At 45.2% G+C, this 17373-nt stretch overlaps 1 protein-coding gene across 1 annotated transcript in view; it reads left to right on the top strand.

Annotated features, from left to right (window-relative positions):
• Positions 1–17373, top strand: part of Obsc (Obscurin) — a gene marked incomplete in the record, with an annotated part of 215126 nt that overhangs the window by 71390 nt on the left and 126363 nt on the right. The window contains 7 exon segments of the mRNA XM_077686554.1: positions 8777–8895; positions 9265–9405; positions 10586–10756; positions 12289–12358; positions 12492–12584; positions 12724–12816; positions 14640–14804. Of these exon segments, the coding sequence (XP_077542680.1) occupies positions 8777–8895; positions 9265–9405; positions 10586–10756; positions 12289–12358; positions 12492–12584; positions 12724–12816; positions 14640–14804 (852 nt within the window).

Below are 17373 nucleotides of genomic sequence, written 5' to 3'. Positions count from 1 at the left end.
AGCGGCATCGTGCACGACGACGTGCCCGGCTCTCCGAACGCGGTCGTCGTCTGCGACCGACCCAAGTGCAGCGAAAACGGCCTGCCCAGCAGGAAGGACTCTCAGCAGGACGAAGAAGTGCCTCCGCTTGTCAGTCCTAAGGACGACAACAACGACGATGTCTTCGCGGGGGCCGGTGCCACCGCCGACTAGTAAACGCCAGCCCGAATACGAACGCTTTCGTGTGCAGCTTGGGGCGGCTGCATAGGACCTGCTTGTGAGGAGAAAACACTTCGCTTCATAGAACCAAGCATGCACTCTTGTGCCAAGAAGTTTCGCATACGGGGAACCCAGTTCAGGGCGCTTTAACCTGTTGCTCGGCTTTTCTCTGCTTTTAACGCGACTCGCAGTTTCGCATCTCTGTCGAGGTTGTATATAGTGAATGCATTGTTGCCGTTTCATATTATTGCGCTTGTTTGATTTGGAATAAATTTCCACAATTATTTCAAACTCCCCATGTTCTGCCTATCGATGTAATGGTTTGTTTCGTGCCGAAAGGACTCAAGCATGCTGAAGTAAGCACGGCACTGTGATTCATTTGGACATCTCTTGACATTTTTGTAAACCAAGGTAGGTCCCTACAGCGACGAAAGATATACCCTTAAGTACGATTCTTTGCTGGTCTCGCCTGGTTTGCGCCACCTTTTCATGGCGTCGTAAGCCAGCTGGGAGACAGCCAAGGCGGCGGCCGGCTAACTGCTTACCGTTGTTATTGGAACACGGTGCCGTCTACGCCGCCGCGAAAATATTGCGCTTCAAAAACCACTAACTGCCCTCTGGAGTAGGATGCTTTCGTTCGGGTAATCTTGACATCAGTAATGAATTCAAGCACGGGAAAGATGTGCTTGCGCTACTGCAACCGTAGAAGCTCGTTTTAGAAGCTCGTTGTATAACCTCATCTAGGTGTTTACCCGAATTCACTCAAACGCCGTGTGGCCTGAAGAGTGCGGAACTTAAAGCAAAGGGGAAAAAGAGGGCTTTCAGTTCTGGAGCTGCTTCGTACAACCAGAGTCCTTCAATGCTTTGGTACAACAGAGCCTAAGCAATTACGTGAAGCTGGCACCGGGTGGTATACGTGCCCAACTTGCTACACTCGATGCTTCCCTTTCGCAACAAAAGCGAGAAACACAAACCCCCTTGCCCGGAACCTGGATTTCTGCCAAAAAGCCCGGCCTGTCTCCCTGACTCCGCCACCGGCGCCAGGCTGCTGGCGCGCGGGGGAAGCACGTCTTTTACAGGCACACGCCTTTGTGCGCCAGCGACAGTCCACATTCCGCCCTTGTGCGGGCTCAGGCGGTGCCACGCATCGTGTGCGCCCGCATGGCGGCCAGACGGCCGGATTAGTGCGGGCCTCGACCGATTCGGCGGCGATCCTCTTCCTCCCTGGGAGCCCGTCGCATTCACTTTCGCAAGAACGATGCGCCTCAATAACTGCGCAGTAAGGGCACCGCATGCAAACTGGGAATAAAAAATTAACGTGGTTGTAGCACAATGCATCTGCCCCTATCACAACCTTTTTGATTGGGTAGTTTAGCGCGTAACTTCTCTGTTTGACGCCGCCGTAGCGAGCAAGAAAGATGACATTGCGGGAATCATTAATTTTCTTCGATGTTGAAGGGGTTTTCAATGTGTATAGTACCACTGTCTTCGTCCTGAGTACCATGAAAAAAGTGCAAATATTTCCTATTGTTTTAGATGCGGGATGTCGCGCGCCAACAAGCGAACCGTTGGGACTACACTTAGGTAACACCAAACTGGGGCGGTAATTTCGACTTGAAGGCAGGTGTTTATGACCTCACGTTAGTGCTTTTCCTTTTCTTCTGAGCTTGTAGCTCTGTGAACATGTCCATCTTGATATGTTCTCCATTGCGGTTACCCAGATGAGGCGAATCTCGTCTTTCCCTTTCGGTTCATTAGTGAGCCCGTTGTGGTCTATCTCCGAAATAGCAGTGGCGCGTTCCCCATCATGCCTTAGCAGGGTAACGCGTTAGCCTCAGTTACTTCATACACATTTGGTTAAGAGCAGGTTGTCGAACCGGAACCGAGCGGAACCGAAAACTGGAACTGAACCGGTGTGTTTTTCGGAACTGAACCCGAATAGGAACCGTTATGTTTTGAACCCGCTGAACCCTAACTGGAACAGAACCGAAATAATAAATATTCAGTTTGCGATGAAAACGATTTCACCACCCGTTATTGATAATGCCAGGCAATGTCGTTAGGGTCTTTGTCTTTCGCGCAAGATCAGCTTCGTAACCTCAGGCGCACTTTTCCCCTTCAGGGCAATCCCATCTCTACAAACACTCCATTGGTGCGCATCCCTTTCGCTATGTTGCCACAACATAGGGAAAGAGATGCGCACCAATTACCAATGGTATGCTGCTGCTGGTCGCGCGTGCACAGTGCAAGGCTGAGGGAAACAGATGACGTCCTTTCGGCATTCTGCACGCGATATGAAACATTGACTTTCCCCTACCGTCTTTGCGACTGTACTGGAGCATTCAGGCTGGAAAATTGCTACACTGAGCAATGGCGAAGCCTGCACGAGGACGCGGGTTCGATTCCCTACCGCGGCGGCCGCTTTTCTGATGGAGGTGAAAATCAAAAACGCCCGTGTGTACGAGATTTAGGCGCACGTTAAAGATCTCCAGGTGGTCGAAATTAATCCGGAGCCCTCCACTACGGCGCGCCTCATGGCCTGCGTTGCGTCGGCGCGTTAAACCCTACCATCAATCAATGGCGAAGCCCCACACTCTAACCGTGCCTTCTTGCTGAATTTTGTAATTCTCTTAAAAAGGTGGCACAAATTGAAGTATAAATACTCGACAAGTGTTACCCCTGGATTTTCAAAATTTTTCTGCTGTCATGCAAGATATGGGGCGCTTCATATCCCAAGCGTGCATTCGGAGCACCGAGCACGGCAATATTTTTTGGTAAGGGTGCTTCCGCGGTAAAGGTAAAGGAAAAGGCCCATCACTTTGCTTTAAATTATTCCCCACAGAGTTAATACACAAATAGTTAGTGCTCTTTTTCGCTGCCTTCAGACAACGAATCAGTACAAAACAAATAGGTACATTTTCTCTAGAACTCTCTTCCTTTGCCCGACCTATCACATAACCAAACTTGCAATCACTGCGTATAATGCCTGATATAAGTTTTGCTTTTTCAGGACGCATAGAGTGGACAAGTTTGTGCCGACCGTTTCTCATATTATGTTGACGCCAGAAGTTTGTTACAAGCCACTCTTGTATGTCACCGCAATACAGCTAGCAAAGATATATTTCGTGGTTGCTAGCTACAAAACTACGCAACTAATGCAACATATTTTTGAGGCATGTGATAAAAAACAAACTTGGTTTCTATTGATGAAAGTTTGAAAGAAATCCTAGACAACTTTGTTTTTGTTTGGGTTTTCGAATTAGAGCAAAACGGCGGACTTACCTACAGTGCAGATAATTTTTCAAATGGAACCATCTTTGCTGCATCAACTAAAATTGGCACAAAGAATGGAAAATTATGACCAATGATACTTAAAAAATTAAACTCCCTAGCTTGTCTAGATGCAGAAAAACGGGACTAAACATTTTGTCAATTTTTGAAAATGTGTTATGTTTTGTAACTTTTTATCGGAAATAATTCCTCCTGGAAAGAAAAAAATAGATACGTTAACCCATTTAAAATTATGCAAAGCCTCAACAGAATATAAATATGCTGTGATAGCTGCAATAGCTTGTGTTTTACAAAGGTAAAAGTTTCGAATTTCGCATGATGCTTCAATGGGTCCAATGCGTCTGTGACACTGGCCGGCTTTGGGATTTCGTTTTTAGAAAGAGAAAGTCTTTTCCCTGTCAATAAACTTCAGATATTTTATGCGGTGTGCACAAGAAGCCATGTATAAATTGTTCGTCTGATTAAAAAATATCGACCAGACACACCTCTCTCATCTCTCGTGAAAACACCTCTAACTAGTCCCTAGGCTTACAGAAGGGCTGTGCGAGAAAGTGGCTGGCGCATCCTGAGGAATTCCGAAGTCTCTAGCGCACTGGTTGCCAGCGGCGCCCTCAATTGCATGGAGGTACTAAAGCAGTTAGGCCTGCGGTTTCGCCCGCGAATCTCCCCTAGTTTGTTCTGAGCAGCGACCCTCCGTCGTGTCCCGGAGCGCGAGCTCGCAGAACACCCCGTGGATGAAGGCCTTGCATAGGAGTTAGGCATGCCGGGAGGAAAACTGGCCACAAAGGGAGAGTAGGTGCGCTTTTCCGACAGAATTCCTGGGGTTCTAGACAAAATCCTAGAATGTTTACCGGCGCAGGTGGTTGCCTTGGTCGCCGTGCATGACAGCGCGACAAAACTTTCGGGGAGGGGAGAGGGCTGAAGCCCCATATGCCCCCCCCCCCCCCACTCCCCCCCCCCCCCTCCCTACGCCCCATTCTAAGAAGTAGCACAAACAAGGATAGCGATATAATGACTGAAAGACTGAGTTAGGGAGAGTTACAAGGCGTTAGGAAACATTAGAGGGCAGGCTGAAATTTCGCGGGCTAAGCTTACGATGGCGGCGTTTCTTGAATTCGACAGGTGAAGCAAAGAGTTTGGGCAAAGATCATCTTCTTCTCTTTCTTTTATCTGTGTTTGCAATGCGTCCTTGGCGCATGCCCAGGTACCCGCGACCTCGTGAACGCAGCGGGCGGCGGCGATCAAGGTTATTCTTTTGACAACAATACTTATCGCAAACCTTGCCCTTGATCAGTCCGTTCGCTCGAAACAGGGCTGCAGTGCCAGCAGCACACTCATCCCCGCTAACCGGCAAAGTCTTGCTAAATTTGAAAGTGAAGTGTCGGTTGACTTACGCCGCGCTAGTTGTCATATTAGCTGCTGTGCTCCTACGCAGATAGGTTGCAAACAGAGGCGATAAGCTCGCAAAGGCTGTCATTTTGATATAAAAAAACGTTTTCATTATTTTTAATTGAGTTCAACCTTTGATGCTCTGGTCCTATTTTTCTCTGGCAGTGATTTAAGTACTCTCTCATAAGTATTTTTGAGCTGCAAGGAACTGGTAGACAACCACAGGAATTAGTTTTCCTCTTTGAAAATTCAGGTTTGAATACAACGTTTGAAAGCCACTTTCGTTCTTTTTGTATCTTCCTTGCATCGTACCCGCCTTGGTGGCTTAGTAGCTATGGCGTTGTGCTGCTGAGCACGAAGACGCGGGTTCGATTCCTTGCCGCGGCGGCCGCTTCTATGATCGAGGCGAAAAGCAAGAACGCCCGTGTGTTCGAGAATTCGGCGCACGTTAAAGATCCCCAGGTGGTCAAAGTTAATCCGGAGCCCTCTCCTACGACGCGACTCATCGCCTGTGAAGCGTCGGCATGTTAAACCCCATGATCAATCAATCAAATCAACTCCCTGCATCATCTTCGCATCTTCTTAACTTGGGTGGGCAGTTCACCACTTGTCTCTGTCTCATTTCGCTACCTATACGTAGATGGACCATACCTACTTTACAGCAAAAAGTTACATATATAAGTATACATATAAGTTATAAAAAAGTGTGACATAATTTTGGAATTCAACTTTATACTCCTCAGCCTTTACTAATACTGTTCTAATAAACGATGTCTCTTCCAGTGACTCTAACTATTGCCGCTGCCTTAAATGGGTATTTTCAGTCAGAATTCATAACTGACAACCTAGACATTCTTTATTTCCCGCACGAGTTACATTACTCAATTAGCTGTAATACTCTATCTCACGAGGCCTTTCGAATCTGATTTGGCACTTGGACAGTAAGAAACCTTGTGGTCGTGATGGAATTAACAATGCTTTTCTAGTTAGATATTGTGTTTGTACCAGCCAGTGCTTGACTGTAATTCTGAGAAATATTTATCTACGTCGACAGCCTCTTTAGTTTGGAAAGTTGCAAAAATTTTTTCGATGTTTAAATCCGGTGACAAGCAATCACCATCGAACTATCGTCCGATTTCACTAACGTCTCTATGAAGTGAAATTCTCCAACATATAATTTTTAATCATGTTATGGAGCTTCTTGAAAATAATAACAGTTTGTTTGCTGTCCAGCATGGGTTCCTTCGCAGATATAGTACAATCACTGAACTCGTCGAATTTTCTCATGACATTGCTCGCGCTCTTGACAAGGGAAACCAAATCGATGCCATTTTTATAGACTTATCGAAGGCATATGACCCCGTTACCCCCTCAAACTTCGTAAGCTTGGTCTTATGCTTAATAACTCTTCCTTATTTGATTGGGTTTCTAGATTTCTACATAACTGTTCCCAGTATATTTCGTTTAATTCCTCAACGTCTCCGCATGTGTTGTCTGGAGCTCCCCAGGGTTCGGTCATGGGGCCACTTTTGTTCTTATTGTATATAAATGATTTGCCGAATTATGTATCCGCAAAACTCCGTCTCTCTGTGCTGACTACTGTATATTATATAACGTAATTAATACGAATGGTGACCATATCTCACCAAATGAATCTTTTGCACAATTTTGCAGGTAGTACGACAAATGACAAATGAATATAATCCTTACAAAAATAGTCACTCTATCTATCAACACGCGCAGTTCTATTTCTTTGTTTAATTATTCGTATAATGGGCCTTCCCTACAACGGGTGTCTGAATATAAGTACCTAGTCATGGTCTGAGCACACTGAATACACATGTAACAAAGCACTACAAAAATTAGGCTACCTCAATCGTATATTGCGCGAAGCTCCACTTGAAAGAAACCTGCTAACATATAAATCGCTCATCCGACCCATCCTCGAATACGGCTGCATCATTTGGAACCCTGATAAAGTATATGAAATTACCACGCTTGAATCTGTTCAGAAGAAAGCAATCCATTTTATTTGTCTGCATCTATTTGTCTCCTGACAAACTGAAATATATGAGAAATAGCTGCAAACGTAACCTTGCATCATTTCGACACCATGCTAGTCAGTTTAAATACTGCTTCGTCTCCTGAGCAATTGAAAAATTGAATTTACTACTAAGTAAAATTAGGCCATTCCTTTTAGAATTTTTATATAATTTAAATTATTTGTGTTGTGCAAATTTTTGCATAATTTTATTCCGCCTTTGTTGTATGTTTTATTACCGGCTGTGTCTAATCTTCACAAAACTTCCGTGAGTTTCAATGTGTCGTGAATTACCTGTGTTGAGCCTCCGTGTACATACCCACTCCTGCGATAGACCAATTTGACTGCAGTATAAATAAATAAATAAATAAATAAATAAATAAATAAATAAATAAATAAAATAAATAAAATAAATAAATAAATAAATAAATAAATAAATAAATAAATAAATGATGCACATGGTCATCCTCCAGTCTCGATACTGCAGTGAAGCTTGTCTAAAAAAATAGTAAATAAGCTTGAAAAGAATTCCAATTCCAAGCTCGTGCAACATGCTTCGGGAAGTACGGTACGCAGCTGGAGGTCTCAAGATTGATTTCCCGCGCTTCTTGGTTTCCCAGCGTCACCTAAACGTTACGAGGTGGTTCTTTGGGCTGCGATGCATCCCTTACAACCACAAACCAAGAGGCGTGGACAAAATAGACGCGACCACAATCCCAGGTCTCCATTGCAATTTATTGCGACAATTTACGCTGAAAAGTTCAACGAGGGAGAATGCGTTTGCTGTATCCTAAGCGCTGGTGTTCGTCTGAAGAAAAGCAAGCTCAAATCGAGCATAAAAGTGTTGATGATGGGTTCTGACGTGCGCCAAAGTGGACTGCTACAAATTGTTTCATGGATGATGAGTCTAACGGCCGACATTCGCCGAGCACAGAAAAACCGTTTGGTGATCCCCGGCAGTGGTTGCTCAGCGGCTGAATCCTGTTTTCTTTACCCTCCGTGTTGACCCTGCCTGCGAAACGGGTACTCTTTTGGAACTAATCCGGCCGGTCGTTCGCATAGGCCGAATTTGGGAGAAGGAGGCATTTGGGAGGCATTTTTGGGAGAAGTAAAACCATTCCGTTCGGGTCCGTTTTTTCAGCATGGAGATAGAAAAAAACAGACTGCGGGGGTGAAGCTGCCGACCACAAAGCAGAGGGTTTGTTTCTTGGCTTGTGCAGTTGTTTTTCTGGTGGAGGTGAACAACAAAAACCGCCCGTTCATACGAGATTTCGGTGCTTCAAAATACGTAGCCCTCAACTACGGCTCGAGACTTTGTGCAGATACAACCTCAATTCAAAAGCTGAAAGCATAAAAGATGATGTGTTTCCAGCCTTGCAGTGAAAGGTATCCTGAAACGTATGGGGAGCATGACAGTGTTCGAAAAACATCTCTTGTTACGGTCTCAATGCTGCCGCGCTGCACGCACTGATGTATCACACCTCAGGCAGCAGTCTGCGGCATATGGACATTGCACGGTAGTACCGAGAAAAAGACCCGATCATTTCTCGCTCCAGCGAAAATGGTTTACCACACAGTTAGGGACGCTTGCTAAGCTTCGATGAGCGTGCCGCGCTGCAGAGCGTGTTTCGAGCTGTCATCGGATAACTCATTATGCTCAAAGAACGCGCGTCTATTTTAAAGCTCGTCATTTTAAGATGGGCTGCAGGCACACAGAAATGGTACGGAGCCACTTTCCTGGCTCCTTTCTTCCCCCTATCTTTTTTAAAACACCCTTAGTCGATTTATAAAGAAGGTGCAGACGGACTAGGAAAGCTTCAAAGCTTTTTTTAATTCTATGTTTGTTTCTATTTTCAGCCGATTGGCGGAATCTACGAGGCCATCCTCGACTACAAGCCCTTGTCAAGCGACGAAGAGGGACTTCCTTTAAAAGAAGGCCAAGAAGTGGAAGTAATAGACACTTCAAAACCACGAAAGTAAGCGAAAAAAGATTGCCAGAGGAAAAAAAGGGACAGAAATGGGAATCTCCGTGCTTGTGTCTCCATGATGGCTTTCGTTTAGATGGAGAGAATGGAGCCATTTTAATTTAGCGCAGGTTTCTCAGTGTGGATATTCAAACTAAAATAAAAACAAGAGGCGTGATTGCTCGGTTTTTTTCTTTTTGCATGCCAAAGATTATAGCAGGCAATGTACGAATTGAGAGTTGGGTAACTCTTCGTGAGTGCTATCTGTCCTGGCAGTTTAAAATCTCTGAATGGAACAAGAAAAAAGACACCAGGCTTGAAGTAGAACGGATGGCCGCTATCAAAACCACGCGAACCCCCTACAATCGGTTTGCTTTGCAGATGGCGCGTACGGACGAGATCGAGCCGAACAGGAATCTCCCAGGAAGGCTGGGTGCCATGTTGTTATCTAGAGAAGAAAGAAGGCGCCGTGGTTGAAGAGCACGTCGCTCCTAAGGACAAGGAATCCTATGCGAAAAGAGAGTAAGTGTTTTTCCCGCTGCGCGGTTTTTTCTTGTTCTGTGGATATCTTTGGAAGAGGAAATAGGTTGCATAATGTTAAAAAGCTAATTGCGTTTACGCGCGCAATGATTTTTTTTTCTTGGTTCACTGTATCCTCAACCATTCCAAGCGCCCGAAGTTATTTTATCAATAGTTGCGGTAGGGCTACCTGATCGATTCATCATCCACGCCGGCTTAGCGAAGGAATTCGGTCTATGAGTGCAGGAATTTCTCCACACAGTGCGAAATCAATATATTATCAAGTTTGATGCAATCATGCACGGTTTCTCATGGCAAAGAACGTAGACTGGCCCGAGATGGAAGCCGGCCATGCTTTCTACTCGTGGTACCTATATAGGAAAAGCGGTAACGCAAGCGTGGTGCTTATACGAAGACCTCTTAATTCCCTAATCAAGGCCGGAGTCACAACGATCGGCACTAAATCGCTATCTCGGCACTTCTCCGTAGTTTTTATCAGCCGGAGTCAAATTTTGCGCGTACTTGAGAGGAGGTCGTAGTGTAAGAACCAGATGTACACCACAAGCGTACTAGAGCATTCCCAATAGCCATAGCTTCAACCCCATGTTGTCGCGTTACTCGGCCAGCCATGTGTGGGCAGGGCACTGCGACCCACAATCCCGATCCCTTTGTTACGCACACAGAGAGCTGAACACCGCAATGCCTCCAACAACAGCCCAAGCTTTAAGTTCTTTCCTAGCGCGGGTTCGACCCCGGCCGCGGTGGCCGTTTTTCTGAAGGAGGTTAAAAGCGGAACGCTCGTGTGTCAATATTTTGCCTCACACTAAAAATCTTGAGGGGGTCTGTAAATCAACTCGTGACCCGCCACTACGCCGCGCGGCAGAGCCCAGATGAAGCTTCGGCGCGTTAAAACACAATTTCAAGTTATTTCTCGCTCCCAGAAGTGTGACAGCTGAGAATGTGGTCAATGCTGGACTCCACTGTAACAATCGAAAATGGATCGTTCCTGGTTATTGATCCCGTGCACTTAGTCCCGTCTTACGACGTGCCAACTAAAATGTTTCCGATTCAAAGCGTCGCGTCGGATTCTGGTGTGTGTAGTAATAACTAAGATTATTTGAGAGCTGCGTGGTCAGGTAGTTATAGAGGACTGAGGCATTTGTATATTCTCTCGTGTCCGCAGGGCGGTGGTCAAGGAACTGGTTGAAACTGAGGAAGACTTCTCGCGAGACATGCAGCGCGTTGTAAATAACTACTTAAAGGAGATGGAAAATCCAGCAATGCCAAAAGAACTGAGAGACCAAAAGGACGTTCTCTTCAGCAACTTCAAGGACATCAGTGACTTCCACAACACGTGAGTATAGACTCATCGGAACAGCGCGCACGGGTGGGGGGAGGGGGGATGAATAAAGCTAACGAAACTAGGAAAGTACATCAGAAGAAACAGCGCTAACACAGGATGCGGAGCAAGCACTTCTACGCCATCCCAAATTTGTGCCGTGCAAGTGCGACGTTTTTCTGCCTTCGAAGCAGCGCCAACCAGCGGAAGTTCGAAGCTCCTAATGAATAGGCCATTGATGGATAGCATTGATCGCCAACGCACATCGCGGGCGTGCGATACTACTATTATACACCGAGCAGTGGCGTATGCAACAGTGGCCAAGGCACCCTGGAAACTAGCACTACCAAGGCCTCAGGGTGTGCCACCCTACGTCCATCTCTGCCATCGAGCAAGTATAATTAAAGCGTTTAAAAAAGATGTGAATGTTTTTTCACATGTTTCTGTAATTTGTGACTATCTTTCATCATAATAACCAGATACACTGCTTACGCACAGTAAGCGTTAAACCAATGTGGCTTACTTGGTCAATGTTCTTTTTTTAATTGGACACTTTGGTAATAAAAATGCCATGTATTTAACTGACAAAAATAATTTCAACAGTTCCCGAGAATCTTGGTGCTTGAGCACCAGAAACAACACTTCCGGAAAGCCAAAGCTGCCATGCTTAACGGTAAAGATAGGGCTACACCCTTTGGGTGGAATGAATATAGCTGTCATTCCGAAACAGTTGAGTTTTGTTGCCTGGCTTATTTCATCCAGCTTACCGAGACAGAAACGATTGGAGAGGTAACGTGGCGTCCCAAGAAGTGAGAGATCAATCTTACAATAGCGATGTAGTGAGTAAGCACTCACGCAACGATGAAGTTAAACAAACAAAGGTGAGGGCCGCACAAAATGCGGTGCTTAGCAGCGATTTTGTTATTGTTCCAACCGATGACAAAAGATACATCAAAGCGAACATTACGTTTTACGTAAGTGCGGTGGCGTTAATTTACGCACTTATTACTCCACTCAGCAAGATAGGAGGGCTTGTTTTCCGACAGCCGAACAGACGGCATGGAAAAGCGAAGGCCGCTTAACTTGCCACTGCTTCTGCAGGTACTTGTTCAATCGTGACGTGATCTTTGCTTCTTCTTGCCTCTTTGTATCTTTCCGGCAGGCAGGCAGGCAAATCTGCCTTCTTTACATGCGACTTTATTTTCTGCCGCTGTTCGGCGGTTGTTGCCGCCGCGTGTGCGTCAGATCCCTTCCGCGTTACAAAATAGTAACAAGGTCACATCTGTTTATTACGGGACAAAACTTTTTATAGTGTAATCAAAGTGACACTACGATCCTGTGTCTGCCTCGCCTATTCCACACCGCCGAATCTTTTTACTAATCACCACACTTAGCTCCTTTTCTGCGCGGAGTTTTTTACTTCCCTCTAGTTCGTTCAATATTTGCAAAAGTGACCACGAGGGTCATTTCAGTCGCTTTCCTCTTGTTTTGAAGCAAGTAGTAAACTCGACTTCTTACAAATGTTTTCATCTATCTGTTCTTTTCAGAGAATTGATTAAGGGGGTTCAGTTCAATGCAAGTGAACCTGCCAAGCTCGGCGTCACATTCTTGAGGCTGGTAAAAACCGTACTTATATTCATACCCTTTCCTTTAGCCACCAATAAAAAATCATTTAGCCACGAAGTTGTGTTATTACTATTTGCAGAAGCGTCGGCATAAATGGTGCTTTTTTGTCTCTCTTTTCACCCAGGAGCGCGACTTTGATAAGCATGTCAAGTACTGCGAGGATTTCCCCAGGGCTCAAGAGCTGTTAGCCTCTGGACCGCTGAAGGAGTACTTCGATGTAAGAATGACCAGACAAAACAGATAAATGCTGACGCCAAAGATGTCATGCCTTTAAATTCTAAACTATAGCCAGTGGTCCGGTGCCTACACCGGAGACGGAATGTCGCTCACTCCTACACTTCATTTTTACTTTGCAGGATTTCAGCGCGAGTATCAGCGACGATAAAACGCTATCCGACCATTTGAAGCTCCCGATTCAACGCATTAACGACTACCAATTGCTGCTAAAAGTAAGTTCATTTTTTCCAAGTAGGGCTCACGTTCCACGTTCGCGTTTTTTTTTTGCATTGTTTTTCATTCAGATTTTTTTTCGGTACTACAGTACGTATATTGTGGCGGGCCAGTGGTGGTTTTGTGCGTTGTATTGAAATGTGTACATTGATGGCAGGTGGGGTGGGGGCGAGACCATTACATAGGCGTGACTGTAGGCCATCAAATGGGGATAGCGCTCGGATCAATATTAAGTTATTGGTGCAGTGTTCATGCTAAATTAAGCTTTTATTTATTTGTTCACTTATCGCAAATATACAGCCCCTATCTCAACCCGGCATTGCTGTAATGATGTTCAGCAAAAACGCAAGAAAAGAGGCAGAACTCTAGCATAGAAACACAGAGAAGCACCGAAAATCAAGCCCCGCAAATTCAATAGCAATATGAAACCAATGAGATCCTTCTTAAGGGCGTTATGGGTATTGATCGGGTGAGAAAAAAATAATACGTATTCGCTAATTCGGCGCAACAAATCCTAGCTACGCTTTGCAGTACTGTCGAGCCTTGAAGTCAAGTACTGGGGCTGTTTCGACACCAACGTTCTTGTAATTATTCTCAGCATTATCACATTACGATTTTTCAGTGTGATGTTAACGTTTATCATTCAAAGCTTGAGCTACAATCGGGAAAATAATAATGTAGCGCCCCAAGACGCGCCTAACGTTCTTTCATGTGCTTCAACGTGTCAGTGATTGTTTTCGATAATAAATTTCTGTACCTCAGCTAGAGATTTTCTGGGGTGCACGAGCATCTGCGTATTTAACTCCCGCGTCAGTTAAAGGCGAACCGCGTTTGTTTTCGTGCGTAATTTTCCTTAAAGAGTGCAAAATCGCTCTGTCTTCAAAATCGCCTGCTGGCTGTATGGCGAAATAGAAATTATTTTTCATCGAAGTTGCTGCGTCCACATAAGCTTCTGCGGTCGAAGTCATGCTTTGAGGTGCTCTGTACTGTGCACACCAGTGTCCATTTGCAGATTTTTTCAATGTTGTGGCCTCGATAAGCTCCAACATTTCTGCGGGTGCGTCTTGGTAATAACGCCTCTAAACGACTAACTGCCGCGCCCGAAGGAGCAAATGTGACGCATAACGAAGTGCGACGTATGATTTGACTCAAAACCTGTTACATCACCCAATGCGTATGACAGAGCACGCACAGAGTTGTTGGTGTCAGGTCGTATGCTTGGCCTCGGAACTTGCATGCTTTGCTCCTTTGGCAGCTATGATTTAGTCCCTCGGGCACCCTGGGATGAAGCAAAACCGTGGCTGGTTTAAGAACGCCCCTTATCTGGATACCGTTACTTGGTGACATAGCTTTCCAGTTGTATGCTGCATTCGTAAAAGCACCCGCGGATCTGCGTCACTACAGTGCACCGTAATCGCTATTCATTACGACCGAAGAAACAAAGATGACCAATTACGAGTCTCGACAGACGATTTTACTGGGAAAATGGGGCACCTTACGCAAGCATGGTGTTTTGCACTAGATGTCAAAGATCAGATCACAGTTAAATCTTAAGTCGGGACCTGTTATTTGTGAAATTTGATTTCTATGCTGTGGCTACTATACTTGAGTATACTTTTTAGGTATACTAGGGAAAATCTGACACATAGGAATTTCTGCGATTCTACGGTATCCGTCAAAAAATATTTGATGAAGTAGCATTTCAGGTATTTCGAGATCGTACTCTAAGGGGCATTCGATAACAGCTGGGAAACCGCTTATTCATGAAGTCTCCGCATGCTTAGGCGTGAATGAAAATAATCGTTTTTTTGTAATCCGTCAGGAACTGATCAAGTACACAGCGCGTCTCCACGAAGACTATTCGGACCTGCAGAGGGCGCTAGATTTTATGCAAGCCATTCCCCAGCGAGCTTCGGACCTTCAATACATAAATGCCATTGAGGGTTACCACGGAAACATCCACAACTGGGGTCGAGTCATCAAGCACGTAAGTACGCCCACGTAAAACAAGCCAAAACTTTTGTGACTTATTAAGAGCATCTAAAATAATCGCTCCACAAAATAATACTTGTGTCAAATATTGGGGACTTGAAGTGCCACGCGAGGGCCTAGGAAGCTGTGTTGCGTGCTTTCCTCAACATGACAAATGGCCGAATAAAATTACAGGTACGTAATAGGACCGCCGCCATAATGCATGGTTGGCAGCAGATACAAGAACGGTACGCAAAAAAGATGTGCCCAGTAGATCGGGAATTTTGTAAATTCCTTTTTTTCTTACCAATTGTTTTTTTCTATTCTTTTTACCGCTTATTAAGTTTAGTAGCGAAGACAGCCAACTCTCCCGTTTCAACGTTTTAAAGGTTCCATCAGCAACTACTGCCTTTTCGTTTCCCAAGGGCGTGTTTTTGTTTCTGTTTTGGGGCCCTGAAGTACCAAAAGACCCTTTCTACATAGCGGTACTTCCAGGGCCAACGTATAACATGCAGGACCTAATCAAGATTGTGCATGAAGTGTGCGGGTGAAGTGTTTCTTGACAACTGATGACTGCAAGACCGGTGCGACGCTGTCATTCCAGTTTGTACAGCCTGCAAATTTTCACTTTCTTAATCGAACTGAGAGCTTCGCAAACCATATAAATTGGAAAACGATGTTCGCACTGTGAAATCCACTTTGTTCAAATCGCCCTCCCGGCAAAACTCTCTTTACACCGTAATTACTCTCTCTCCTGCTAAGTACTCGTTCTGCATGCATAAGTAAACTGCCGCTCAGCAAAACATTACGTGCACCTAACAGTATAATTTTAATATGCGCTGTACGAATGTGCGCTTCCGCTAATGCTTTTCTTACATAGTGTCCTTGGCGAAGTTATCAGTGCGAAATTACTTCTAACTCAAGATAGCGAGTGGTATAAGGCGTGCCGACGAAATGTTACGTCAGTTCGTTTCCATACGACACTTGCCTTCGCACGTCCTGGAACTGCTTGTGTGCTGTTACCGTGAGTTCACAATCAAATGTTTTTCGTCCACACCTTCACAAGGCGACTAAGTGACTATTTCCGAAGTGAACGCAGCATTTTAGCTGTAAGACGAAGTATGAAGATGCAGTATTTGTTGTGTAGAAGCGTTAACTAAACGGTACTCATTTTATGTATAATTAACCATCCCAATTTAAACTACGACCGATGACGGGGGCCACGACATGCATACGAGAACATGAACTAATCTCTGAAGACTGTTGCGTTACACCAAGGCTGGCAACGTAATAAGTGCGGTGTGTATGCTTTGGGAACGTACAGCAATTTATTTTAATACAAAAGCCACGCCGCCAACGCTGCTGTTAGTGTGAATAATAATACGGCTGCCTTTTGCGAAATTTATAAATTCCCCTTAAAGACTTTTATTGTTGGCGAAAAACATGCCTCACCATTTGGGAAAAGCCGTTGGCAGTTAGGCTGTTACGCTCACAGAAATTCGTTTTTCACAAAGCTATAGAAGCACCAATCACTGCGATTTACGGTGCTTATTAAAAGAATGTTGGTACACATCATAATATTTACCTAAAAATTTGAATCTGTGCTCTGTGGCATACTGAAATTAAAAGCGTCGCTCTGATTTTGCCAAAAATGCCCGTACGCACGAATGTTGCAGACGGGAGCAACGGACGAGAGATAGGCGGAGGTGCGGGGGTGCAATAACATGCTTGGATCTCATTTCGAGCATATAAAGAGCTTTATTTGCATTGTTAAGGTTGGTGCTGAGGAAAATTAATGTCGATTTTGTACATCAATTCCTGAAAGTTCAGCGGTATGTCTAGTTGTTCTACTTTTGCCAAATCGCAACTGAGAGTTTTTTACTCGTACCGCTCCTGTCCCCCGCACACCTGGACAACCCAGGTAAGGTTTGCCGCTTATCCTGGCCACATTTCGGCCGATGCACTTGCGGGCACGTATCAGTTTTTTTCCTTACATCTCATGATCGGTATCGGCATCCCCTAAAGCTTTCCTGTTTATCACAGTGATTGGTAATTCTGAAGACTTGTGGTGATGAAGACCTACTCAAATTTATGATGATTGTAGGGTTTAACGGGCCGACGCAACGAAGGCCTACTCAAATTTATAAAGTGTCGGTTAACATGCAATGCAATGACATATAAAAATCACAGGACACCTAAACGCTTCTGAGGAGATAGGAATACAAGAACATTTAATGTTAATTCAACGACGCTGAGTGTTCCTTCGACTTTTGCGTTGCGTGTAATGTTTTTGAGTTTTGCTTCGGGATATCTGCGGTGTATTGGGTGGAGGGCCCCCTTTCGCTGCTGACCCGCCGCGGTGGCTCAGTGGCTAAGGCGTTGCGCTGCTGAGCACGAAGTCGCGGGTTCGATTCCCGGCCGCGGCGGCCACTTTTCTGGTGGAGGCGAAAAGCAAAAACGCCCGTGTGCACGAAATTTTGGCGCAAGTTAAAGATCCCCAGGTGGTCAAAATCAATCCGGAGCTCTCCCCTACGGCGCGCCTCATCGCCTGTGTTGCGTCGGCGCGTTAACCCCTGCAATCAATC

Source organism: Haemaphysalis longicornis, unplaced genomic scaffold (genome assembly GCF_048455015.1).
Source record: "Haemaphysalis longicornis isolate Haplotype H1 unplaced genomic scaffold, Haemaphysalis longicornis Haplotype H1 scaffold_1, whole genome shotgun sequence".
Lineage (NCBI taxonomy): Eukaryota > Metazoa > Arthropoda > Arachnida > Ixodida > Ixodidae > Haemaphysalis > Haemaphysalis longicornis.
This window is presented reverse-complemented; position numbering and strand designations above follow the sequence as displayed.